Source organism: Leucoraja erinacea, chromosome 24 (assembly GCF_028641065.1).
Source record: "Leucoraja erinacea ecotype New England chromosome 24, Leri_hhj_1, whole genome shotgun sequence".
NCBI classification, from domain to species: domain Eukaryota; kingdom Metazoa; phylum Chordata; class Chondrichthyes; order Rajiformes; family Rajidae; genus Leucoraja; species Leucoraja erinaceus.
Genome location: NC_073400.1, coordinates 4,970,700 through 4,996,561, shown reverse-complemented (window position 1 = coordinate 4,996,561; position 25,862 = coordinate 4,970,700). Strand labels below are relative to the sequence as shown.

General features: G+C 42.4%; 1 protein-coding gene across 1 annotated transcript; it reads right to left on the bottom strand.

Annotated features, from left to right (window-relative positions):
• Positions 1–659: 659 nt before the first annotated feature.
• On the bottom strand, positions 660–25,393 carry LOC129708587 (rho-related GTP-binding protein RhoC). Its single transcript, XM_055654413.1, has 5 exons — positions 25,247–25,393; positions 9,646–9,803; positions 7,503–7,623; positions 7,261–7,391; positions 660–1,824 (listed from the first exon to the last, which is right to left on the bottom strand). The coding sequence occupies exons 2-5, from the start codon at positions 9,799–9,801 to the stop codon at positions 1,654–1,656; spliced, it is 579 nt and encodes a 192-aa protein (XP_055510388.1). The 5' UTR covers positions 9,802–9,803; positions 25,247–25,393; the 3' UTR covers positions 660–1,653.
• Positions 25,394–25,862: the final 469 nt, after the last annotated feature.

The window sequence follows — 25,862 nt, the reverse complement described above, 5'->3', positions numbered from 1 at the left end:
GAGAGGAGTTAAGCTAACGTACTTTCATTAAAAAAAATCCACTTCCCCTTCTGAAGGGGATGCAGTAATGCTACAAGGTTACCTGTTTTCAATGGGGCTCTCTCCATGGACACCCAAACTGATGAACATTTATGGCATTCTCACATTTTAATTTTAGATCCATCCTTAGTTGTCTTGCATGTCAGAATCTCGCAAAAGGCAACTGGCCTCACCCTATCCATCTCTTCCCCACCCTCCAATTTGTTTTCTCCCTTTCCCAGTACTGACGGAGTCTTCATCAAACACATTAACTGTTCATTTCTACTGTTGCTCACTGGTCTTTAAGTGCTTCCAACAATTTCCATTCAGAACTTCCTACTTATGGATAGTACAATTCTGAAGATTCCCAAGTCAGTAGGATGCTTCCAATCCCAATGGTCAACATTTCAGAGACAACTCCTAGAATATAGGCTTTTCTAAAGAGGGTCAATTCAACCTTGTTTGCTTTGGGTTTTGCCAGTGGATCAGGTATGGGACAAAATAGCATGATGTGTTTGTCCAAGTCAAAGCAATGTCCAAGTTTAGTTTCAGTTCATTTCAATTAAACATTTTCACATGCACAAAATGTTGAACCAAATGATAAATCTTTATACTGCAAGTTCAATTACAGGCACAGTTAAAGTATTCCATTGAATTTATTTCTAGTTTTTTTTTAAATGTTTGGTAAATGCCAACTGTCTGAATGTTATAACCCAGGATAAAAGCAAAACGATATTGCATTGAAGCCACATCATTGGTTATTGCATACAAGAGAAAGACATGCTAGCTGTGCAGGCTGCAGATAACCAGAGCCAATGTTTAGGAACATACTTTGGGTAAACTGCTTCAGCAACTTGTCCAGCAATTGATTAACAAGGCAATTACAAGTCTATTGTACAAAGGGAGCAGAGCCTGAGCAAATGTAATACAGAAATATAGCTCAGTCACAGAACTCAGAACATGGTTAACTGCAAACCCTTAGGAGAGGTGCTTACAATCAGGTATTGACAGTTAGCATTTTATATAAATCAGCTTCAATACAAATGAATCTCAATACAATAAATCTACAAGAAAATCTGATGTTTAACGGAATGCAATTATACAAAAGCCATTACACTACCATTCACAGGAGTTAATTACACCACTGCGAGATTGGCTTGCGATGCTTAGAATGGAGGGAAAAATGTAAAATGTAGAGGTTTTTTGAAACTTAGTAAATAGTGATTAAGGTTACAGAATAAAATGTTTACACAAACTAATTCATGCTTTGTATCAAATGTTCAAGTTAATGAAAGTATGCAGAAAAGGTGTTTTGACACTAGTTACCTTGTTTTTATAATGAATTTATAACAAGGTAGATACCCAATTGGTACCAAATCCCAACCCCTGAACTTACAGTACATAAACCCACATTGTCATGAGGTGCTGGTGTTCATGGTCAAGTCAACACTAAACTCCTCCCATTGCCTATTTCAGATACTAAGCATTACACAACAAGTGAAAGGCTCAGACTAAAGTGTTTGAAAAGTAGCCATTCAGAAACAAGGGGAAGAGCAAGTCTCCATATACTGTGTAAAGAGTTTGATAAATGTTATTACGTCCAATACAGTACATGCGATAGTATGCATCAGATTCCTACAACAAAACACACTTGCGCCTTTTCTTATGTTTGACTTGTAATGCAGCCCGTGTAGCCATCTCAAAGACTTCCCGAACTCCTTCCTTTGTTTTGGCTGAGCACTCCATGTATCCAAAAGCACTGATCTTGTTGGTCATATCCCTCCCTTCCTCTGGCTTTACAGGCTCCTGATGGGACAAAATCATGAGTTAATACAACCAACGTTCAACCTTTGTGCACAATCAACTTAAACATTGTTATCTCAGAGTCAAATGCAAAGAAAGGTTCGCATAAAAAAAACGACTTCAGAAATAAGTGTTCCTTTACCACCAATGGATTAGTAACAAGGCCAAAATTAAATTGCTGAACCAGCATGAGGAAGCTTTGTCTAAGTTCGATTTGGGAACTTGGCCCATTTCTGTGCAAAACCAAAGGCATTCTGAAAACAGATCATGGCATGACTTGGCATGGATGGATTTAAACTTGGTATTTTGTTAGTGGGCTACTACAGGACTAGGGTTCATGTAGATCAACCAGTACGTATAATGGAGATAGCTGCAAGACAAGAGTTACATTTATGATGCAAGCTTCGGGCCCAAAGTTAAGGGACAATTATCTAGACAAGTGAATATTAACATTGACACAAGCGTCTAGAAAACATCTCTACCTTGATGGTATAAAGGTAGAATTAAATGCTGTCAAAATTAGTTATTTAAAATGACAGTGTGGCTGCAATTCCCTCAACCAATAACATTGAGCATAGCATGGTGACAATCAGGCAAACAATGATACCAGAAATATTCAACCTGAATTCAAACACATTACATCTTTGACATTCTTTTAGGCAACAGTTTCAGACTATTCACAAAAACAAGCTAAATGGTTATGTCAATTAATGCAATATCAAGGACTGGTAAAAGATGCTCTGGCAAGGTAAAAAGTCAGATAAAAACCAAGCTGCTTCAAAAGACGAGCAAATCTGACTTGAAGCAGAACTACCAGAGTTGGCAGCACCATATCAGATTACAAAAACCAGATATTTCCTTGAACACCGGAAACAAGCCAATTTTAGCTCAACTGGGAGAGCAAGTAAGTGCCTGTAGGCAAATAAATACAAAGTGGGGTGGAGTAAACATCCTGCTATAATATTGAACTCTTAAAATAGCTAATCCAGTTCTGCTGTAGGTCTTGAAAGCAGACTTCATAATTTCCATTTGAACATGTAAAATTTCACTCAAGTTGGAAGCACTTGGTCTTAAATATTGTTTGCAGTTCCCTCTGACTGCGGCTGGAGGCTTTAAGAAAGAATTGCAAGCCTCCATCCACTTCCCCCCACCAACTCTAAATTAATCTGCATTCAGATGCTGTTTATTAGACGAAGGCATTGGAGAGTAAAAGAACAGCAACTGCTGTCACCCCACGACAGATAGAAAAAGAGTCAAGGTGGTAAAGTTAGACAGATCTAGTCAGATGTTACATGATGCACATCCACTAACCACTCATTTCCTTGTTCTTCTCATTTAACTTTTAAAATGGCAAGCAAAAATGGGGAACTAAGTTCTGAGCTTGAAGCTCAAGATTCAGATTAGATTGATCTAGTGTTCAGCTGCCGACCACATGTTTTGTAATTCTTTAATATGTCCAAAGGCAATGCAAATTATTTGTTTAAAACATTAGCAGCTATACATCCAAAGTAGGAAGTACACAAAACCAAACCTGGATAAATGGGCGTGGCAATTTGGTGTGAACATTTTGGGAAAGACAGCTGAATGCTACTTAAATTTAGGCAGCAGTGTCTCACAGCACCAGAGGTTCAGGTTCGATCCAGTTTATGGATGGTGTTCTGTGTGGAGTTTGTATGCTCTCCGTGACGATGCAGTCTTTCTCCGGGTGCTCTGGTTTCCTCCCATATTCCAAAGGCATACAGGTTTGTAGGTCAATTGCCTTCTGTAAATTGCCTCTAGTGTGTAGGATAAGTGGATAACAGATCTGGTGTAGAAGTAATCGATGGGTCAAAGAGCCCGTTTTCACACTATACCTCTATATTAAACTAAAAATAAATGGAGCTAAGGGCTCAAATAAAATTTTCTCAGTACTCAAAAAATGTTTTCTGTTTCTATACGAGAGCATCATAAGTTTGCAGAAAACCAGAGCATCAAATGCAGATTCATTTGAATGCCAGGTATGGGTAAATGGTTACAAAATACTACAGATTTCTAATCAAATGGAAATCTGGAGAACCAAGGCAGCAAATAATTCTACATCACATTTTCGGAAAAATTCCAACACCAATAACCACAACTACTGGAGGTGCCATAGCGTAACAAAGCAATGTTACACCCAAATTCAATTCAGAACTACTAGAGCTATGGAGTTTGGGGAGTGGGGGATTGCAGCAGACAGCAATTGTTCTAGAGCAATGACCATGTCAAACAGCTGTCAAATTACTTGATTAAAAATCCATGGACTAGTTAATACCAACAATTTAGTTTAGAGAGTTTGGAAATGCAGCATGGAAACACTTGCAGATCAAGTTTTGATGGACTAATGGTTCTGAGACTGTGTTATTTAATCTAACGCTGCCAAGCATTTCTAATTATGTCTTAACATCGCAGAAAAGCTAGAAATTTAGAAATGTGCTGTGTTCATATTAAATAAGTTCATCCTTTTTCAGAAAAAGTGCATGTTATAAGATAGAACTTTAAATATCCCAGAGGGAAATTGGTCTGCCAACAGTCATAAAACACAATATACATGAAACTTGGACTTTCAGAAAGCATTTGAGAAGGTCCCACATAGGAGATTGGTGGGCAAAGTTAGGGCACATGGCTGTGGGCGTAGAGTGCAGATGGATAGAAAATTGGTTGGCAGACACATACAAAGAGTAGGGATTAATGGGTCCCTTTCAGAATGGCAGGCAGTGACTAGGGGGGGTTCCGCAAGGCTCGGTGCTGGGACCCGCAGCTATTTACGATATACATCAATGATTTAGATGAAGGGATTCAAAGTAACATTATCAAATTTGCAGATGACACAAAGCTGGATGGCAGTGTGAACTGTGAGGAGGATGCTGAGAATGCAGGGTGACTTGGACAGGTTGGGTGAGTGGGCAGATGCAGTTTAATGTGGATAAATGTGAGGTTATCCACTTTGGTAACAAAACAGGAAGGCAGATTATTATCTAAATGGTGTCAAGTTGGGAAAAGGAGAAGTACAGTGGGATCTGGGGGGTCCTTGTTCATCAATCAATGAAAGGCATGCAGGTACAGTAAGCAGTGAAGAAAGCGAATGGCATGGCGGCCTTCATAACAAGAGGAGCTGAGTATAGGAGCAAAGAGGTCCTTCTTCAGTTGTACGGTGCCCTATTGAGACCACACCTGGAGTATTGTATGCAATTTTGGTCTCCAAATTTAAGGAAGGACAATCTTACTTTTGAGGGAGTGCAGCGTAGGTTCACAAGGTTAATTCCAGGGATGGCAGGACTAAGAGAATGGAGTGGCTAGGCTAGTACTTTGGAATTTAGGAGGATGAGAGGCATCTTATTGAAACATAAGATTATTAAGGGTTTGGACACACTAGAGGCAGAAAACATGTTCCCGATGTTGGGGGAGTCCAGAATCAGGGGCCACAGTTTAAGAATAAGGGGGTAAGCCATTTAGAACAGATAGTAGGAAACACTTTTTCCCCGCACAGAGTTGAGTATGTGGAATTCTCTGCCTCGGAGGGTAGTGCAGGCCGGTTCTCTGGATACTTTCAAGAGAGAGCTAGATGGGGTTCTAAAAGATAGTGGAGTCAGGCGATATGGGGAGAAGGCAGGAACGGGGTACTGATTGTGGATGATCAGCCATGATCACATTGAATGGCGGTGCTGGCTCGAACGGCCTATTCCTGCACCTATTGTCTATTAAAGTGATGTGGAAAGTCCAGGATTTGGGATTTGCAAAGATTTGGGGGGGGTGGGGGTGAGGAGTCAGTTTACCCCATAAATCAAGGCTTTGGAAACTATACCAAATACCATTTGCCCAATCACTTCCTTTGGCAGATGTTGCAGCCACAGAAAATCTTAACCTTTAAGTATCAAGATCGGAGGTGCTCAAAATTACTGGGGCTACACGCAGAAAGAAAATACCACTTGGAATTCCATCAGTCATGCTCTCAAAATTGACTTTATTGTGAAGACTTTGTTTTAGAAATGCAAGAGGCTTTTACAAGCAACTAAAACCTCTAAATATGGCTTCAGAGCCCAAGGAAAGGCTGAAGGGGTTGTGGCCTTTTCCAGAGCAGTGCTAATCAGGATTGTAATGCAAGGCTCTTTAGCTCATTCCCTTTAGCCCAATGTTAAAATATTTCTAATTAGTGCAGTACAAAATAAAGCAGGACCAAAGGTAATCTCAAATGGTACTCTAACCAAGTGTTTGATTTATACACGTACCGCTTGTGTAGCAAATTAATTAATCTCAAAAGGGCCAAGGTAAGCACCATGTGGCTAAGAAAGATTGCATGGGAAGTTCGAGAAAAATGATTTATGAACCCAGGTAGCCAGAGCAAGAACACCACCTTTGACAATGATTACTCAACTTAGTGTCAGAACTTAGCATATAGCTGTCCCTTAGAATGATCTATTTTTGCTCTAAAATATGATTACAAACCAAGCCATCCACAATGGACAAAGGAAAAAGGGTACAACATTTATTGCAAGATAATGTCTGATAAAGTCAGATTAAAGATAGTTCAAATATCGCCAATGAGGTCAATAATAAAGATTTAAAAGAGTGGAGCAATTGTAATGAATCATAGCAGATCCTCTTCTGGGAGCAGTACACAAAGAATCGCCTAGCTCCAGCACCATCTACCCTTATTACCCTTAATGTTAAAGGACTGCAAAGTTGAACAGGGACTAATTATATGCACTGCAGAAGTTGAACACGGACTTCCATCTATATGTATAAGATGTAGCGCTTTAAATTTGTGTTATTCACTAATAATTCTGTTTTGTTTTTCTTTCATTTTTTTAACAAAATGGCATGTATGCACTGAGTCGAGCAGCTTTCAGTTTCACTGTACATGTATAGTGACAATAAATGGCATATCATATATATCATATCATAAGATCAGCCTTTTAAATTGTTACACAAATAATTGCTTTCATTTTATAACAAAATGGCAATATTGCTACTACCATTTCCTGATCACAATACTAATCATACTGTGGAGCAGCCCTCATTTGAAATGCCTTTTATCCTAGGCCTTTCCTGCTGAAGTTCCTTCCTTGGTTAACTTGTTTAAAACCTAAAGTTCAGTCTTGATTCAGTGGTTTCTTTCCAATTTTAGCATCAGCTGTATTTTACCTTTGCCAAATCACTGCTCAGCCAGACCAATTATTGTCTCAAGGACAGGATGAAAGTACTCATCTGATCTAGTTTAGCTTTCTATCTGCATTCTATACAAGATTGACACTCGTACAACATTAACCAAACAAAGTTCAATTGACCACTATAGGCAACAGGTTAAAATATTACAGCTTTGCACTGAATGGAAAGGCAAGTGTGAAGGAGCAAATCCAAATTTGATTCAGAATTAGAGTTATTCAGCAGTGTACGAGGCACTAAATGATAAAAACTTGCCTGTTTCATCTTGGCAAGTTCTTTCCGTGTGTTCTCATCATTTCTCAAGTCTTTTTTATTTCCAACTAGAATTATAGGCACACTAGGGCAAAAGTGCTTCACTTCAGGTGTCCACTTCTCAGGGATATTTTCTGCATGGTTATTTAAAAACAATCAAGGTCATTTATTGATACAGTTGTTATGTGATGTTTTGCACTTCAGTATTAGTTACAATTTAAGATTTTAAAAAGAGATGCACTTACCCAAGCTGTCTGGACTATCAATTGAGAAACACATTAAAATAACATCGGTGTCAGGATAGGAGAGAGGCCGGAGTCTGTCATAGTCTTCTTGCCCAGCTGTATCCCAGAGTGCAAGTTCGACCTGCAACATAATGAAACTTTGATTATTGGAATTTAATAATGGAAATTTAGTTCAATTATGGTAAACCATGTTGTTAGAGAATTATACATTTAAATAATCAATTCCACAACTCTGATATCACTACAACTGACGACAATTGCATTCAGCCTGATCAATAACTAAATGTTAAGATTTACCGGATATTTTGTAGGTCAATTACATCTACAAGTCTTTTCTATAATTTATACATAGAACAGTACAGCAGAGGAACAGACACTTTGGCTCATTAAGTCCATGGCAAACAATGCCATGTTAAACTAATTTCCTGTCTGTGTGCGATCCACATCCTTTCATTTTCTGCATGTCCTTGTAGCTAGCCAACATCCTCTTAATGCCACTATCATATCAGCCTCTATCACCACCCCTCATCAGAACATTCTAAGCACACAACTAAAAGACCTTGCCCACATCTTTAAACGTTGCCCCCAAAACCAAGCCCTTTATTGTGACTATCTAACCGACTTATGCCTCTCAATTTTATGTACTTCTGTCAGGTCACCACTTACCCTGTGGATTCAGAGAAAATATTCCTTGTTTGTCCAAACTCTTATAGCCAATACTCTAATCAGGACGCTTTTCTTGTAAACCCCTTCAGCACACTTTCCCAAACATCAACATCCTTCCAAATGCAGTTGATCCAAAATCTTAAAGGTGCAGCATGACTTACTGACTTACTTAATGCCCTTACCAATGAATGCAAGCACACCATAAACCTTCTTTACCACTATCTTCTTTTGAAGTCACTTTCAGGGTGTTATGGACATGGACCCAAAGATCTCTGCATCAGGACTATTAAGGGTCTTGGCATTAACGATACTTTCCCACTACATTTGACCACCCAAAGTGCAATACCACACTTGCTAAACAAAGACCATTTCTCCACTCATTTCTGTAACTCATCTATATCCCGTTTTATACATTGACAGCCTTCGTCACTATCCACAACTTCAATTTCACTGTCATCAGCAAGCTTACTAAGCAACCCATCTACATTTATGTCCAAGGTACACAAAAATGCTGAAGAAGGGTTTCGGCCCGAAACGCTGTCCATTTCCTTCGCTCCATAGATGCTGCCTCACCTGCTGAGTTTCTCCTGCATTTTTGTCTGGCCTTTAATCACCTCCTACGACCGATGTGGACTTATGAACTAACTGTTCCAAATCTATTCTTCATAACCATAACTTCGGTGTTCTTCATAACCATTTTACAAGTTATGGAGTTGTGATCACCATTTTCAAAATACTGCCACAGAAACAGCAGTCAGTCTGAAGAAGGGTTTTGGCCCGAAACGTTACCCATCTCCTTCGCTCCATAGATGCTGCTGCACCCGCTGAGTTTCTCCAGCATTTTTGTGTACCTTCAGTCATCTGGGCAGGCTTGATTCCCAGTACAAGGTCCTCATTCCATTTTCTCATAAAGTTTCAGGAAACCTTCTTGGATACAGAAAAAAATCTGCCCCATTCAAGTCTTTTGTGCTGACTAAGTTCTAATCAATATTGTTAAAGTCACCACAATGCCACCCAGTTGCTTTGTCTTTCCTTAATCAGTCTACATACCTGTTCCTCTATCTCCCACTAGCTATTGTGAGGCCTAGTATAAAAATCACATTGGAACAATTACATAATTCTAATGGGATGAGAGATTGATTCCATCCATACTACCTCAGTGGGCAAAAAAAACCCTCCAGTATCACTCAAGTGTCATAGTGACACACTCACAACTCCTCCACATCTTTTACCTCCCTCTGTCAGGTTCTTAGAATGTTTACATGCCAATTGTGTGAGCATCTTGCAAAGGAGCCAGGTGTATAACACTCTCAAATGCTGAGCGAGTTATTTTCAATATTGCCTTTGTTTGATGAAATATAAACTCATTTTATTTCAGGAGACGCTTAGAAAAAACAAACTTTGAATTAGCAATTTGCAAGCTTTGTTTTGCAACAATCACTGGCAATAAGTAATTCCAAATTCACAACCAACTCACCTGTTTGCCATCCACTTCAATGTCTGCAATATAGTTTTCAAAAACAGTTGGCACATACACTTCAGGAAATTGGTCTTTACTGAACACAATCAGAAGACAAGTCTTGCCACAAGCACCATCGCCAACAATCACCAACTTTTTCCGAATTGCAGCCATCTCTGGAGGGAAAAGAGATCAAGTTAGCAATGAGGACAATGATAAAAAAAAGTTGAAATGTGGCATAAGCATTATTATAATGAAATTTATATTACGTTAGTTCAAATCCTGCCAATTTCCCATTCATTTCAATTGGAGACAAAACCCTAAACATTAATTGGTTGATTCTGGTGTCTTACTGGAAGTAAAGGGCCTGTCCCACTTGGGCGTCATTTGCGCGGGCACGCAGGTGGTGCGCGAGGATTTTTGAGCATCCCAAAATCCTGGGGCCCCGCGCGCTCACTGCCTACGTCACACCGCGCGCGTCTTACGTCGTGATGAGCAAATGATGCCGCGTAAATGACGCACAAATAACGCCCAAGTGGGACAGGCCCTTCAAGGTGCGAATATTAGGTTGGTTTGTGCTTGTTATAGCTTGCTAATCCTATCCACAGTGCCTTTCACAACCCTCAATCATCCCAATGTTTAAGCAATTAAGTACTTAAATGATTGCAGCGGATCAATACTGGTCTCTGGATGAACTTGTGTACTTGAGTCACAAGGCAAAATGAGGCACTGACAAGTCAATGTTTATCCTGCCAAGGATTAACCAAAAGGCACAATGGTGAAAGATCGAGAAACATTGCCTACAAAGGAATCTGATTGTCCTTGCTCCCCAGTAACCGATTGCAAACATGCAAGCACAGAATAGTGAGAAGTATTCAAGGTGCATCACTAAATGCAGTCTGAAAACTACTTTCACCTTCTAATCTTAATGCCCTAACACCATCTTTGGGGAATTATAGAGAAAAGCGTACATTATCGACCACAAGTGTTTTGAATAACTTACAAAGTCTATAAATCATTAAGTTTTCAAAATATCCTATCCCAATGAGCCAGTTAGACAGTGAAACAAATAAAAAAAATCATTGTATTCACAAAAGGTTTCTATTTGTTCAAATATTTGGCTTGCCCATGTCTCAATGGCAATTAGCCCATATGCATTCCCGAAAAATTAAATTCCAATTGGCAATTCTATTAAATTTAGAAAACTTTAAATTGTGGGTTGTGGGAAAGAAACAAATGTGCCTCTTTGACAGAGCCTACAAGATTAATCTGTAAAACAGACCCAAGTCCAAGAGTACAAAAGTTCCCTTCTGATCAGACCCACCAATCCAAATTTCAGACTTCAAGAGTTGGAATGAAGTGCCCATTTGTCAAGTTACAACTGTAAGTCAAACTCCATTAATTTGAGTATTGGTTTGGAACAAATGTTGTGTTTCCTGTCCGGAGGGTGAAGTCAGTCTGTGAAAGGGAGGATCACTCAAATGACCTGGCAACATGAATACAACCTTTACATATTGGTAGGCCAGACTAGCATCCAGGAATTAATTTAGCTGCAGCTTTGTTCAGTTTGGAAAAGGAACAGGGGAAAAAGGAAAAGGTTTTGTTCAGTGGCTCTATTGTTATTTGGAAACTGTTACACCCTTAAACCAGTTTTAATGGAACTATACACTGCATGGCCAGCAATACAGAAGTCATTTAGCCTTCACTCCAATCCAAGGTAAACAAGCGTTAAAAAGTCACCCAGTCAAGAGTTTGCAACGTGTTTGTCAAATGCTAATAGAATAAGCTGGGACTCTTTCAGGTCTAAAATAGTTCAGACCTACAAGAGGTGGGAGAATCAAGGCCCTGTCCCGCTTTCCCGAGTTACTCACAAATTCTCCCAAGTTTTCCCCTCGATTCAAATTCGGAAAATAACGGTAATAGCCAGCTGTAGGTACTAGGGGCTATTTTATTTTTATTTTTTTCAACATGCTGAAAAAACTTCCCGACTTACCTGATGCCCCGAGTACCTGCGGCTGGCATTCCAAGCCACTACTAAATATCTACAGACTCCTATGGACTTTCTCCGAGTTTGAATCAAGGGGAAAACTCGGGAGAATTCGTGAGTAACTCGGGAAAGTGGGACAGGGCCTTTAGTGTCAAATCTTACAAATAGAGCAAAACTCAGGTCTACTGCATTCAAGTTACCTTAATTACATCAAACAAGGAACAACAGTGTTCAATTGTTCCCAAACTTAAATAATAGTTCCAACTCAGAAAAGTAAAATAACCAAGCAAATCCATATTAAAGCAACTGCAATTTCATTGACCATTTAAAAATCGCAAAGAACAACCATCAAATAGCTTTGATGTGGTGGTTAATGTGAAAAGATTTAATTTAGGCTTACAATCCATGTTCATTTTCACACCATTACAACAAAACAACAGCTCAAGAGGTGGATAACATTTGCCTTGAACCTAGTGTTTAAACACATCTAGAGTGAACAATGCAGCCAAATGAATAGAAGTAATTTTCGACAAAATTGCTGGAGGAACTCAGCTGGTCACGCAGCAAACATGGAGGGAATTGACAAACAATGTTCTGGGTCCAGATCCAGACTAATTGTACGAGGGCGGGATTAATTTGCAAATGGGTGGACAAATGCTAAAGATTAGCCAAGGGTAAAGGTAAGGAGGAATGAAATCTAAATCCAGAGGGAGGGCTATTGGTGGAAGGGGAAGAGCAAGAGAGTGGGTGAAATAGATGCATTAAGGGGACAGGGAAGAGGGAGGAAGGGACATTACACACAATTGAAATTCAATGTTCTTGCTGTTGTGTTGCAAGATACCCAAGGCGTTGCTCTTCCAGTTTGCATATAGTCTTGCTTTGGCAATGGAGGCAGCCCAGAACAGAAATGTCAGAATGGGAAGTTAAAATGGTTAGCAACTGGGTGATCCAGCAGATCTTGGCAGACCAAGCACAAATATTTGGCAAATTAGTCGCCTAGTCTACGTTTAGTCTTCATATAAAGGAGCCACATCAGGAACACAGAATGCAGTTTTAAGAGGTTTGAAGATGCGCATGCAAGTAAAGTTGCAGTTAGTTTCAATTAAAACAACTGGCAATTCTGCTTTGAGCTCTTCAAACAACTCGACAATAGAGAAATGACAAATGCAAAAGCAGAGCACTGGGATTGGAATATCAGGTGATTTCAGTCAGATTAGCCACCAAGAGAAGTTAGTAAACCAAGTCTAATTTTGACAATATCCTGGATGTGGCAGATTTCAATAGGTTAATATCAATGAAATGCAATGGTCAAGTAATTCCTGCATAACCTACTGACAATACCAGATAATGAAGCTGACAGTAAGCCAGTCAATCGGCTCATTTCAATATAAGCATTAAAAGAAAAATGAGTAGTAACTACAAATTTTTCCAGTCTTACAGAAAAGTGTGAAATTGAAAGATTAAAAGTTAGTTTTGGATCAGTCTCCCAACTATCCAACTCTGCACTATGAAGACTCACTCACTGCCAGCCACATCTTGTTATACAAATAGAATCCAAAGTTTTACTCAGTGTTGGGAGATTGATTGAGATTTAATTGTGCAATGTGCTGAACTTATAAATGTCACTCAACTCACAAATTTGCATTCCACAAGAGACTTTGACATGTACACATGGTCTGAAGAAACTAAAAGCTAAGTTCTGGCAGGTGTTTGTTAGATTTTCCTTCTCCCTCAATTGCATTAATACATTGGTATTTATAGAGCACAGCTCAAGTGATCAAGAAAATATCAGAAAGGTCAACATTTTAAATCTACATTTAGAGGGAGTTTTTGGTGATGAAAGCTTTGGTGAAACTCGCAACTGAATTGGCAAGGTGAGCCACACTTTCAAGCATGTTCTATCATTCAACCTCAGTCTTCCTGCACTAACGGTATAACTTTATCACCATCCAGAAAGCATGTCAATGAAGCCAATGATTGAGCCTCCATTGTACAGAGCTGGAGAACTGAAGATTTGCCACAATAGAAATGTCTCCAAAATGGCCAAACTCTCGAGAATGATTGCTGGTTCTAGACAGCCGAAAGCAACGCCTTCTCTTCAACCTGTCAAGATCATGCACATTTGGTCTCCAGCAAAATATCCTTCTAATTAGCAATGTCATGTAGACATCAACTGTTGACCTGTAAGGTCAGTCTTAATTTCTGATATTGGCAAAGTCTTGTCTATCACTACACTGATGGAATACTGCTTGGGGTTCAAGCTAATTTAGCCCAAATACATCAATTTATTATGTCTCAGTTGATGTATTGACCAGAATTTTATTCAAAAAAGTTTGAAGACTTCAGAGGACAAGTTTCATGATGTCCTGTTCTTTCACCATGCTTTAGGATACTAAATCCCCAGTATTGCTGTGCTGGACAGTGAGGGGACCAGCTCAAGAGCAAAGATCTTGGAGCGGAGCGGGTCAGCGGGCGTTGGATAGCAGGACAGCGGGCGGTGGAGCTTACTCCTGTGTCAGCCCGAGTAACCTCAATTGGTCCCTTGATCACGCTGACACACAAGTAAGCTCCACCGCCTGCTGTCCTGTTATCCATCGCCTGCTGACCTGCTCTTGAGCTGGTCCCCTCACTACATTGAAAGACACGGACCAGGCAGTGAATGCCATACAGTGTCACCCAGTGCAGCAAGTGAGGTCAAGTCCTGCTCCTGGCGGCAGTCAGTATTTAAGGATTTGCGGAAAGCGGCTGATATGAGCGAAGCCAGCGAGCGGCAGGAGAGAGGTATTCAGACAGAGAGCACTGCCAGAGGTGAGCAGGCCGGCAGAAGGCACTGTGATGTCGGCGGCCGCTCGCAGCCACCTACTTCCCTTCCCGGCCACAATCCGATGGCTCCGCACCCGGAGCACCGCGGCAGCAGTGAGTGAGTTGCTGGCATGATCCCCGGCCCGCTCCTTCTCAACGCTCCTGCCTGCGCTGACCCGGGCCAGACTCCCCACATGCTGTGAAAGGAACTCTCCCCCCCCAATTGGTCCCTCGAACTAGTATTGTCATTCGATAAGATTGCAACTGATTCAACTTGTCCCAGTGTGCTCCCGTTTTTCCCCACCATCTCTCCACCTGCTGTCACCCTCCACCCCCCCCACCCATTCAGTCATTCAGAATGGAGGAGATTTGGAAGCCTTGGGCAAATTGAACTGTTACTTTTTTTTCTTTTTTTATATTTGTGCGTGAGAAATTCTATGTCCCGCCAGCCTTTTTTCAAAATTTAGCAACTCAAAATGGGGGTGCGCCTTCAACGCTAGGAAATACGGTACTTTATTGAGAGATATTGCTTTTGAAGACAAATTACTTTATAAAAGTCGACTGACAGCGTACGGAGAGAACAATCTGTGCACGCGCGGTTTAAGATTATTTTTTTAAACCGACTGACTGCCTACCCTGAGTAATTACTCACGGCACGTGCCTGGTACATGGATAGGACCCGTTTGGGGGCATATGGACCAAATGCAGGCAAGTAGGACTAGTGTATGTGGACATTATTGGCCGGTGTGGGCAAGTTGGGCCGAAGTGTCTGTTTCTACACTGTATCACTCTATGACTAATTGCTGGTTTAAAAACATCAACGTGCTGGAGGTACTTGGAGGTTAAGCCTTGTCTGGATAGCGATGAGCAACCTCTGGCATTTTTGAAAATGGTAAGTTGAGTGTATTGTAGAATGGTGCTTTCAGAACTACATCCAATGTGATTTTGGTATCCAGAGTAATAGGCAAGGAAATGATTGCGCATCAGTAACTGGGCAGAAGCCATATTTTGACTAAATTGAGAGCTTTCAAAGACGTTTGGCAAATGTTGCATTGATTAATGTTTTGTCAGCAAATGTAGCTTTGGGCAGTTGCTCTGTTGACAATCTATTCCAGTTTGGTTCTGAATGGAAGATGTCTGAATTTTGTGCACATCAGCTATTAAGATGTAACAATTAGGATTTAGTCAAATATAGATAGATAGATAGATAGATAGATAGCGTTTTATTGTCATTCAGACCGAAGTCTGAACGAAATTGCAGCAGTCATACATATAATACCATACAATAAAACAACAATAAACACACATTAACATCCACCACAGTGAGTCCACCCAGCATCTCCTCACTGTGATGGAGGCAAAAGTCCTAGGTCGCAGTCTCTTCCCTCCTCTTCTCCTTCTGCGCTGGGGCGATACCCCCCCTACAGGCGATGTTAAGAACAGTCCCGCGGCTCAAACACCGCGGCCCGGGGTGGTTGAAGCTGCCGCCCACCAGTCCTGCCGAAGCAGCTGCTGGCCCGCGGCCGAACCCCGGACTCAGGCCACCACCGCCAGAACACCGTCCCAGCCACCCTCACGTGAGTACTGTGCCGTCTTCAGCCTCGGGCTGGGCCGCCCCGACATGAGCGTCGCTTCTCCCCCAGACCGGGCCGCCCCGACTTGGGCCGGACCACCCGCACGGGAGCGAGCTCAGAGCGAGTCCTGACGGTGCTCTGCCTCCGGAGCCTCGAGGTCGTCAGCTCCATTAGGCCTCAGCGCAGACGGAGGCAGAGAAGGGGAATACGACAAAAAGGTCGTATTCCCCCGCAGGGAGAGACTGCAAACCCCGTTTCAGCCCCCCCCCAAAACACAAACTAAAACCAAAAAACTAGACTAACCAAACAAAATAAAACAACATAAAAACACAGACAACAGGACCGCCGGTAAGCCGCTGCAGCCAGAGCCGCGCCGCCACTCCGAATATCAAATAAAGATGAAGGTCTGCTGTACATGGTATACGAATGAACAGAAGCAAACCCTCAGTGTCGCTTTCTACACTAAGCCCCTTCCTAGTCAGCTCCATCTTTTCCCTTGAATTCCATTCAGACAGCAGTTAATGCCCACAGTGTTGCTCTGAATCACACCAAACCTCATCTTTGCTCCATGCTTGGTAATATTGCTGTCTTTTGTTCTGCGTGTTAATGGGTCTTTGCATGTGATTTCCTGGCTGAAAGAGAATCATTCTAGAGTCAAGATCCTTTTGCTTGGCTGCCATCACCTGCCATGAAGACACTGAATTAACGTGTTTAACGTTGAGCCAATTGTCTCAGAGTTGCATGTTCTGAACTGTGCTTTAAGGTCAGCGGATTGTTTGAAATTTCTTCAGACTGATTTTGAAATCAATATTTTAGTGCTGCTCGTTTAGTTTTATCTGAAAGAACAACACTTCAGTTTGCTCCCATTTCATTTTATAATTTGAAGTAGCATGGACATTAATTGCTCTGTTTTTTGTGGTTCAGAGTAAAATGATGGAAAGGTGTAAATAGGACAAGTTATGGGCTAATGGTTCATAATTGGGTTAATTTTCATGAGCCATAATTGCTTGCCCATCACAAATAGAACCTGTATTGTTCTGTGTGGGAACAACACCTGTCCGACAGATCAGAAACAGTCTTCAGGAGTGGATTTGTCAATGACCACTGTCCGCAGAAGACTTTGTGAACAGAAATACAGAGGCCACACTGCAAGTTGCAAACCATTGGTTAGCCACAAAAATAAGATGGCCACGATTACAGTTTGCCAAGAAGTATTAAAAGAGCAACCACAGTTCTGGAAAAAGATCTTGTGCGCAGATGAGGCGAAGATTAACTTGTATCATAGTGATGGCAAGGGCAATTTATGGAGGCGAGAAGGATCTGCCAAGATCGAAAGCATACCACCTCACCTGTGAAACACGGTGGTGGGGGTGTTATGACCTGGGCATGTATGGCTGCTGAAGGTACTGGCTCACTTATCTTCATTGATGATACAACTGCTGATGGTAGTAGCATAATGAATTATGAAGTGTATAGACACATCCTATCTGCTCAAGTTCAAACAAATGCCTCAAACTCATTGGCTGGCAGTTCATTCGACAGCAAGACAACGATCCCAAACATACTGCTAAAGCAACAAAGGAGTTTTTCAAAAGGCAAAACATGCTCATTTCTTGAGTTGCCAAGTTAATCACCCGATCTGAACCCAATTGAGCATGCCGTTTATATGCTGAAGAGAAAACATAACAGAACTAGCCCCCAAAACAAGCATAAGCTAAAGATGGCTGCTATACAGGCCTGGCAGAGCATCACCAGAGAAGACACCCAGCAATTGGTGATGTCCATGAATTGCAGACATCAAGCAGTCACTGCATGCAAAGGATATGCAACAAAATACTAAACGTGTTTACTCTCATTTACATGACATTGCTGTGTCCCAAACATTATGGTGCCCTGAAATGGGGGGACAATGTATAAACACTGCTGTAATTTCTACAAATTTGTGTAAAAATGGCCTTCATTAAAATCTGACAATGTGCACTTTAACCACGTGTGATTTTTTAAATTACAAATCTCAAATTGTGGAGTACATAGGCAAATAAATAAATAACGGGTCTTTGTCCCAAACATTATGGAGGGCACTGTATGTGCTTGAGGTGGAAAAAGGATAAATCAGCAAAAGTATTCTAAAAATAGGTCATGGTGAGGCTCTAAGGATTTCCAAGCAAGTTCATTCTGGAGCTGTAGGCATTCACATGCACTGATGAGTAAACTGATAAATGAGTGGAGTATGATATACAGGATGCTTTTGTGGTTCTAATCGGGTTCTTTATGGGTGAGAAATGACCAGTGTGGATGAGAGTTATGAAATGAGCAATATAGATGAGGTTATGGAGAGGGAATTACTAGTTTAAGTTTCAAACTGATTAGACCGTTACACATGCAGGCAGCCAGGGACATAGTTCAGTGTTTCAAGTAAAGTCATGTTAAATTAATTTTATTTCTATAGCACATTTTAAAACAACTCTCGTTGACCAAAGTGCTTTACATTAGTGCAGTTACTAACATGCTACATACAGTGGTACATAGATCTAACAACATACATACATACCGAAGAGGACCTCAAGAAACTCTTGTGAGTAGAAATAAGTTTTAAGTCTAGACTTAAAGGAGTCAATGGAATGGGCAGTTCTGATAAGAGGGATGCTGTTCCAGTCTAGGTGCGGCAACTGCAAAAGCGCGGTCGCCCCTGAGCTTATACCTGGACCGCGGATTGTCAGTAGCCCCAAGCTATGGACACTGTTTAATGTGTGGCATGTTTTATGAAATGGAATTATAAATTAAGCACATTCATGGTTGCCGTTTCCTCTTTGGCCTATTCCAATCCAAAGCAGAACATGAGATAGGGGGTCCCATCTTTGGGGGCTTTGTTCCAGCATGCATCCTGCACTTTATCTCAAATGCTGCTGTTGATTTGCTTTCCTGGTGGCATCTAAAGATTCATTGGTCAATTGCAGCTGTGACTATTGGACTATATAATTAGAACTTGAGTTACTTTCAATTGTTTTTCCCACTGGAGGGGACTTGAATGAAAGGTGTCTTAATTTAAGATGCTGTGAAACCTTGGTTATATGGACCGTAAACAGGTGTGTTGCAGTAATTGAATGCTTCTGAAATGGCTGTTCAATTACTTGAACTTGTGTTGTTGCTTTGAAGACAATATTTTTGTTGCTTGCTCTGTTTGTATTGAAGATACTACATGTAGGTGTTGTAACATTGTCCTGAAGGACCTGCTAAGTTTCCCCATTCATTTGTTTTGCACAAGATTGCTCAATTAGTTTTGTCCTTTATATCTCTTTCATGATGTCTCTAACATGCTAAAAGGAATTGTTTGGAAAAAATAGGCATTTTTGTAGTATTTATCAGCCCCTAAAATGTCACAAGGGAACGATGAAATTGACTGTTTTAGCACTTGTCTCTGGAGCAGAATTGGTTTTGGTCAATCCCAGAAGTGGGAAAACTATGCAGAACCGGCACGGGCAGCACAGCGGTAGAGTTGCTGCCTTACAGAGAATGCAACGCTGGAGACCCGGGTTCGATCCCGGGTCTGCACAGAGTTTTACGTGCTCCCCGCGACCCGAGTGGGTTTTCTCAGAGATCTTCGGTTTCCTTTCACACTCCAAAGATCTACAGGTATGTAGGTTCATTCGCTTGGTAAATGTAAACATTGTCCCTAGTGGGTTTAGGATAGTGTTAATGTGTGGGGGTCGCTGGTCGGCATGGAACCAAAGGGCCTGTTTCCGCGCAGTATCTCCAAACTAAACATTGTTATTGGGTTTCTTGTAACATTGTACTGGCTAATTAATTAAGATTGTAGTGCCAATCTGGGGTCCCTAGTTACTGTTCAGCTTGCGCATTTCCAAAGTGGATACCTGTGAACAATAAAACAGTTTTACCTTCCGTGTGACATTGCAAGTATTCATTGTACCGACAGTGCTTTGGACTACGGTCATAAGTGATAGGAGTAGAATTAGGCTATTTGGCACACCATCTACTCCACCATTCAATCATGGCTGATCTATCTCTCCCTCCTAACCCCATTCTCCTGCCTTCTGCCCATAACCTCCGACACCTGCACTAATCAAAAAACTAATCAAGTAAGCCCTTTGTTTAAATGGCATTGATTTAACTGATTTTTGTTCTAATTTGATACCCTTTTCCATGTGTAGTCATTGAATTTGTCAATTTTAACACTCCAAGATTTCCAGTGTTTACTTAAGATATTGGTGCAAGAGGGCAGTGGTAAAAGATGATAATTGTTGAATGAGGCAAGTTCAGAGAAAATTGCACATAATTCATCTTGACAGTCCATTGAATAACACCCGAGCTAGACTTGTAGGTCATTGAAATGTTTGGGATAAACACTTGGGTTTGATGCAAATCCAGAATATAATTGGAATAAGAATAATCACAATTATTTTGCCAGCATTCCTGAAGTGCAACTCTGCAGGTGTCTTTTGTAGAATTGAGATTTGGCTAGCTCAGTAGAAAGGGATGGACGTATGTTGAGTAAGATGCAGGATCCCATAATTGCATTTGAGATCTCTGCTCAAGATCCGAGCACAAGTATCTGCACCTCTGCTCTAGTTGTCAATATTTGTACCCTTTCTGCTTTGTTACTAGGAAGTGTCAAGCTTGATCTTATTCAGCTCTCATGAAAACAGGCTGCTCAATGTTTATGGGGCAAACAGATTTTGTGGTTCACGTTGTTCATTAAAGCAAAAATAAGAGTGCCATGTAGTCTTTGAGAACCCTTGGACTCTTCATGAGGAAGGTATTCTGCTTCACATCCAATCACTCTACCCTAGTTCGACATCTTGCAATTAAGTTTAAAGTTCTCAAAATCTAAGTGGATAGGTACAGAAGGCTGCCAAAAACCTGTGCATGAGGAGCTGTCTCTATTTCAGAACACAATCAGCACTGAAAACAAGGGCACAAAGAGGATAAAACATAGGGAGGACTAAAAAGCAAAACAGTTACATTTTAACAAAGGAGTGTCATAGGCACTAAAAGGTATGAATGCCAAATTATCTACTAGTTATGACAAAGAATTGTGAAAAAGATATTGTATGTTGCTAAAATACATTTAGAGCTCAAGTTAACAATGAATAGCAATGAACAATGCATTAAATTGGTGACCTCATTTTTATCTTACTTCAACTGTAAATTGTCATCTCTCCATTCTATGACCCAAATGTGTAAGTCTCAGCATTAAGCACATATGCATCCAACAATGCTGATGGCCTACATTCACAGTTACTTTGATAAAATTAGCAAATTGGAGTCAATGTCATACAGCACAGAAACAGACCCTTCGGCCCAACTTACCCATGCCCCATCCTCACTAGTCGCATCTGCCCATGTTTTGCCTATATCTCTAAGCCCTTCCTATCCATGTACCTGTCCAAATGCTGTTATTGTACCTGCCGCGCAGCTTGCTTCAGATATCCAACATGAAAAAAGTTGCCACTCAGGATCCTGTTAAATCTTTCCCCTCTTACCTTAAATTTTGTTCTTTGATTCCCCTACTCTGGATAATAGACTGAGCATTCACTACTCCCTTTATTGAAAAAAATGATATATAGATATAGTGATAACATTTACAAATTCAATGCTAACACATTATCAATGCCATCACCTGCAATGCAAAGCAGAATGCAAAAAATAAATTGCAAATGCCACACAGACAAAAGAATTGCATCTCAAAGATTCAGTAGATTGTTCAAAGATTGCACAAAGACAAATCTAAAGTTTCTACTGCACAAACTTAAAATCCCCAATGATAAAATTGTCCATGGATACAAAACCTTCTCCCAACTGTCCCATGCACACCTTCAGCTTTACTGGCAGTTTATGCCAGTTTAAAAAAAAAATGCTAGATGTAATCTGTGTTTAAGTATTATCCACCTGTCAAATATTTGACAACCATTAGAATATGGGGACAGGTTAAATGTGCAACATAAATAGAAATCTAGGGCATGCCAACTGGTAATTTGCAACTCGAGCTGCAAGCATATGGGTAGATGGCCCTCTGCAAAGTTTGGGGGCAAATGAGGCAGAGTATTGTACAATGGTCTAATTAATATCACTGCCTCAAAATCCTCCTCAAGCCACTGCCATCAAAACATCACCCCAACCCCACTGAGTGCTAACACTACATTTGTGTCACAGAAAATGAATTTTCTGCCCTGCACCTTTCTCCTCATTCAACTCTGGATAGCAGCAAACATCAACCCCATTATCTAAAGGATCAATTGCAGTGAGCAAGCCCAGACTAGGGATCACAAATATTTCTAGCAGTTCCTCACACATCCTTCCTAATATTATGCAAGGACTGATTTAAACTGAAAAACTGTCATAGTCTGCAAAATAATTCAGCAAGGAGATTGTGCAAGAGATTTTATAGACTAAAATTGTACAATTAAAACCTTTTGCTACAGGTCAGCCAGAAAAAATACTTAACATAAACAGCTTATATTTATACTGGACTGGAGCAGAAAAACCCAAAAGCACTTTAGAGGCATTACCAGTAGTGTTCTTAGCCAAAGATATTAGAAATGGCTAAAACCCAGACAAAGGTTAGTTTTAAAGGAGGCTCTACATAGAGGAGCAGGGAAGAAATGAACACATAGGAAGTCAGAGGGAACAGGACAGGATTTTTCAGAAAGTAAAGGACATTCCAAGGCACTGCGCAGCCAATGAACTTCTTTTGAACTAGTCACTGGTGTAATGACATACGAAGCAGCAATGATTCACATCCAAGCCTACATCACAAAGTGCATGTCTGCCAAAAACACTGCCCTCAGCAGACATTTGCACGTTCCAACTTTTGGATCACAACTCTTATTCAAATGTTCTTTGAACATAGGAGTGCTAAACTTCACTGTTTGACATTTTAACTTCTGCTCCTTCTCCAGCTCCCTAGCTTTTTTTCCTTTTTAAACATCTGCTAATCTCCTCACTACTATCCACACCTCATCTATCCTAATCAAAAAGCCCACTCAGTAATTACTACTCACTGCCCTTACCCACCCTTTTTCTTCATTATCCTTCATAGAAACTGCATTCTTTGTCTAACCCATATTCCAATCACCCTGTTCCTACCTACTTCAACCAACATCCATCCATATTCCATTTACTAATCTTCACTTACTACAATCAACGTGCACTCTCTATTCCTCCCACTCACTAACAGCTCTCACCCCTGATCTACAAGGATCCGTCTCACAGCCAAATTTAGCACTAGACCACTGACCCAAAATTCTGTACCCTACCTCCTCCCACTAAACTATCGCACAACGAATCCACCTAATGTTTACTCATGGAGCCGCAAACATCAATTTACTTCCTCACAGCCACCCACTGCACCTTTCCTCACAGAAAAGGAACACAAATCTAAACATAGAAAATAGGAGGAGTAGGCCCTTCGTCCCTTCGAGCTTGCACCACCATTCAATATGATCATCCATCCAACTCAGCATCCCATACCTGCCTTCTCTCCATACCCCCTGATCCCTTTAGCCACAAGGGCCATATCTAACTCCCTCTTAAATATAGCCAATGAACTGCCCTCAACTACCTTCTGTGGCAGAGAATTCCACAGATTCACCACTCTGTGTAAACACACAACTCTTGAAATTTCGATATCACGGTCTGAGGGCAGTCATTAAAAATACTCAACAGAGATTAGCTGATACAAAAGTGTCAAGGTGTACAGTAGGGGAGTGGCTTCAGAACTGAACTATTCATGATTGGGTAACGACTGAACAGGCTCAAGGGTCCAATCTGCAATGTTCCAGCTGAAAGCACATCTGCATTTTACTCTTTTGGCTCCATCTACGTCGATCATTAATAACCCACCGCCCCACACTATTAAGGGCCTGGGCTGGAGACCACTTCTCCAACCCTCAATTTTTCACCCTCTTCCACCACCAACAGTCCATATTATTCTACCCATCACTCACCTCCCCATAAGTCCCTACCCACACTCACCATCCCTTCACCGTGTCTGCCTCCCCCCACCACCCTCACCTGCCTGCATCGTGTCCCCACCCACCCTGACCATATAGCCCCCTGCACTTCCATCCACACCCTGACCACTTCCCCCTCACCTCCCTCAGTCTGTCCCCATGCCTCGTCCTCACCGTGCCACTCCACCCTTTCACCCTCAGTGTCTCCCTCCCCATCACATCGCTCTCCTCCCACCGATTGTCTATCACCTCACCATGCCCCCCCCACCTTTCCGTACCCTCACCCAGCCCCACCCCCCCCCCCCCCCCCACCCCCAGCCCCACCCCCCCCCCCCACCCCTTCAACCCTCACCATGCCCTTCCTTGTACGTTGTGGTCATCACTTCCGAAGAGGCCTCCAGGGACTATACTGGAAGTCGGACTTTAAAAAAATATATATACTGGACAATTCGTACATCTATCATCAAGCCAATTAACCTACAAACCTGTACGTCTTTGGAGCGTGGGAGGAAACCGACGATCTCGGGGAAAACCCACGCAGGTCACGGGGAGAACGTACAAACACGGTACAGACAGCACCCGTAGTCGGGATCGAACCCGGGTTTCCGGCGCTGCATTCGCCCACCGTGACTGTCTACCCCTGCTCCCTTATACCCTCATCACCTACTCTCCCCCACCCACCTTTACCCGACGACCCTCCTTCCACCCACACCACCCCCGCACCCCCTCCCACCCCCCCCAGCACCCACGAACCCCCCCCCCCCAACAACACCACCCCCGCACCCTTCTCGCCACCCACTCATCCCCCACCCACATCCGCGTCCACCCACCCCTCCCCCACATCCTCCTCCACCTCATCGTCCCTTCATCTCCTCCCCCCCCCCCCCCCCCTCCCGTCCGACAACAAACCACTCCCTTGCCGCCTCTTTCCAACCAGCTCGACCGCTTCCTACAGCCGGCTGCGCTACTAACTACCCGCTCCCCCACACCAGATATTGGGGCGGCGGGGGGGGAAGCGGCCCGGCCCGGCCCTGTCCGGCGCTCTCTCTCTCTCTCTCTCTTTCCGCGGCCTTACCCCTGTTGCGAGCAGCGCTGTGGCCCACACACACACACACACCCAGCTCTGGGCGTGGCGGCCAAGCAGCAGATAAAGCCGCCGGCCTCGGCAAATGTGTGTGTGTGTATGTGTGGGGGGGGGGGGGGGGGGGTTGGGGTGGAAAACTTCCTCAGACGGTTGTAACCCGCGGCCGTCGTCTCAGCATCGGCCCGGCCGCCCGCCACCTCACCTGCTCCGAGCGCTCGACTCGATCCGACCCGGGACACAGTAACCGCGCGGCCTCCTTCCGACCCACTCGGCTCCACTCGGCAGCGGACGGACGGGAGCAGGGGGAGGGGGGGGGGGCGGTTAACGAGTAATTGCCCACACCCCTCGTCCACGTGACACGGCTGCGGGCGGGAGGGGGCGCGGCTAATGGAGCAATTGCCTACACCCCCTCCCCCACGTGACATCATCCCCACGTGACCCTCCCCACTAGGAATCACGGGACAGTCCATTCGAATTGAGCATCTCCCGCCGCGCCGCTTGACAGCAACTAACCGACCAACCGCCTGCAGTGGCGCCGGCCTCCAGTCAACATATGTAAGGCCCAGATAGAACAATGACATATGTATGGCCCAGATAGAACAATGACATTCTTACTTGCAGCAGCACAACGGAACATGTAAACATAGTTCAACATTGCCATCGTGAAAACAAAATAATATACTGTATGTGCCGTGAACACAAGGGAAGGAACTCTCCCTCTCTGGACATTTGATAAGGAGCTCCACAAAAGGCCAGACTGATTAGTTTAGGAAGGAACTGGTTTACCTGAAGATAGACACAAAATGCTGGAGTAACAC

Excerpts from the sequence above, each read along its gene's own strand:
- LOC129708587 (XM_055654413.1), bottom strand. The coding sequence starts at position 9,801 with ATGGCTGCAATTCGGAAAAAGTTGGTGATTGTTGGCGATGGTGCTTGT. Across the intron at positions 7,624-9,645 it reads TTGAAGTGGATGGCAAACAG|GTCGAACTTGCACTCTGGGA; the intron begins GTGAGTTGGTTG and ends ATTATGTTGCAG. Across the intron at positions 1,825-7,260 it reads AACTTGCCAAGATGAAACAG|GAGCCTGTAAAGCCAGAGGA; the intron begins GCAAGTTTTTAT and ends TTGTCCCATCAG.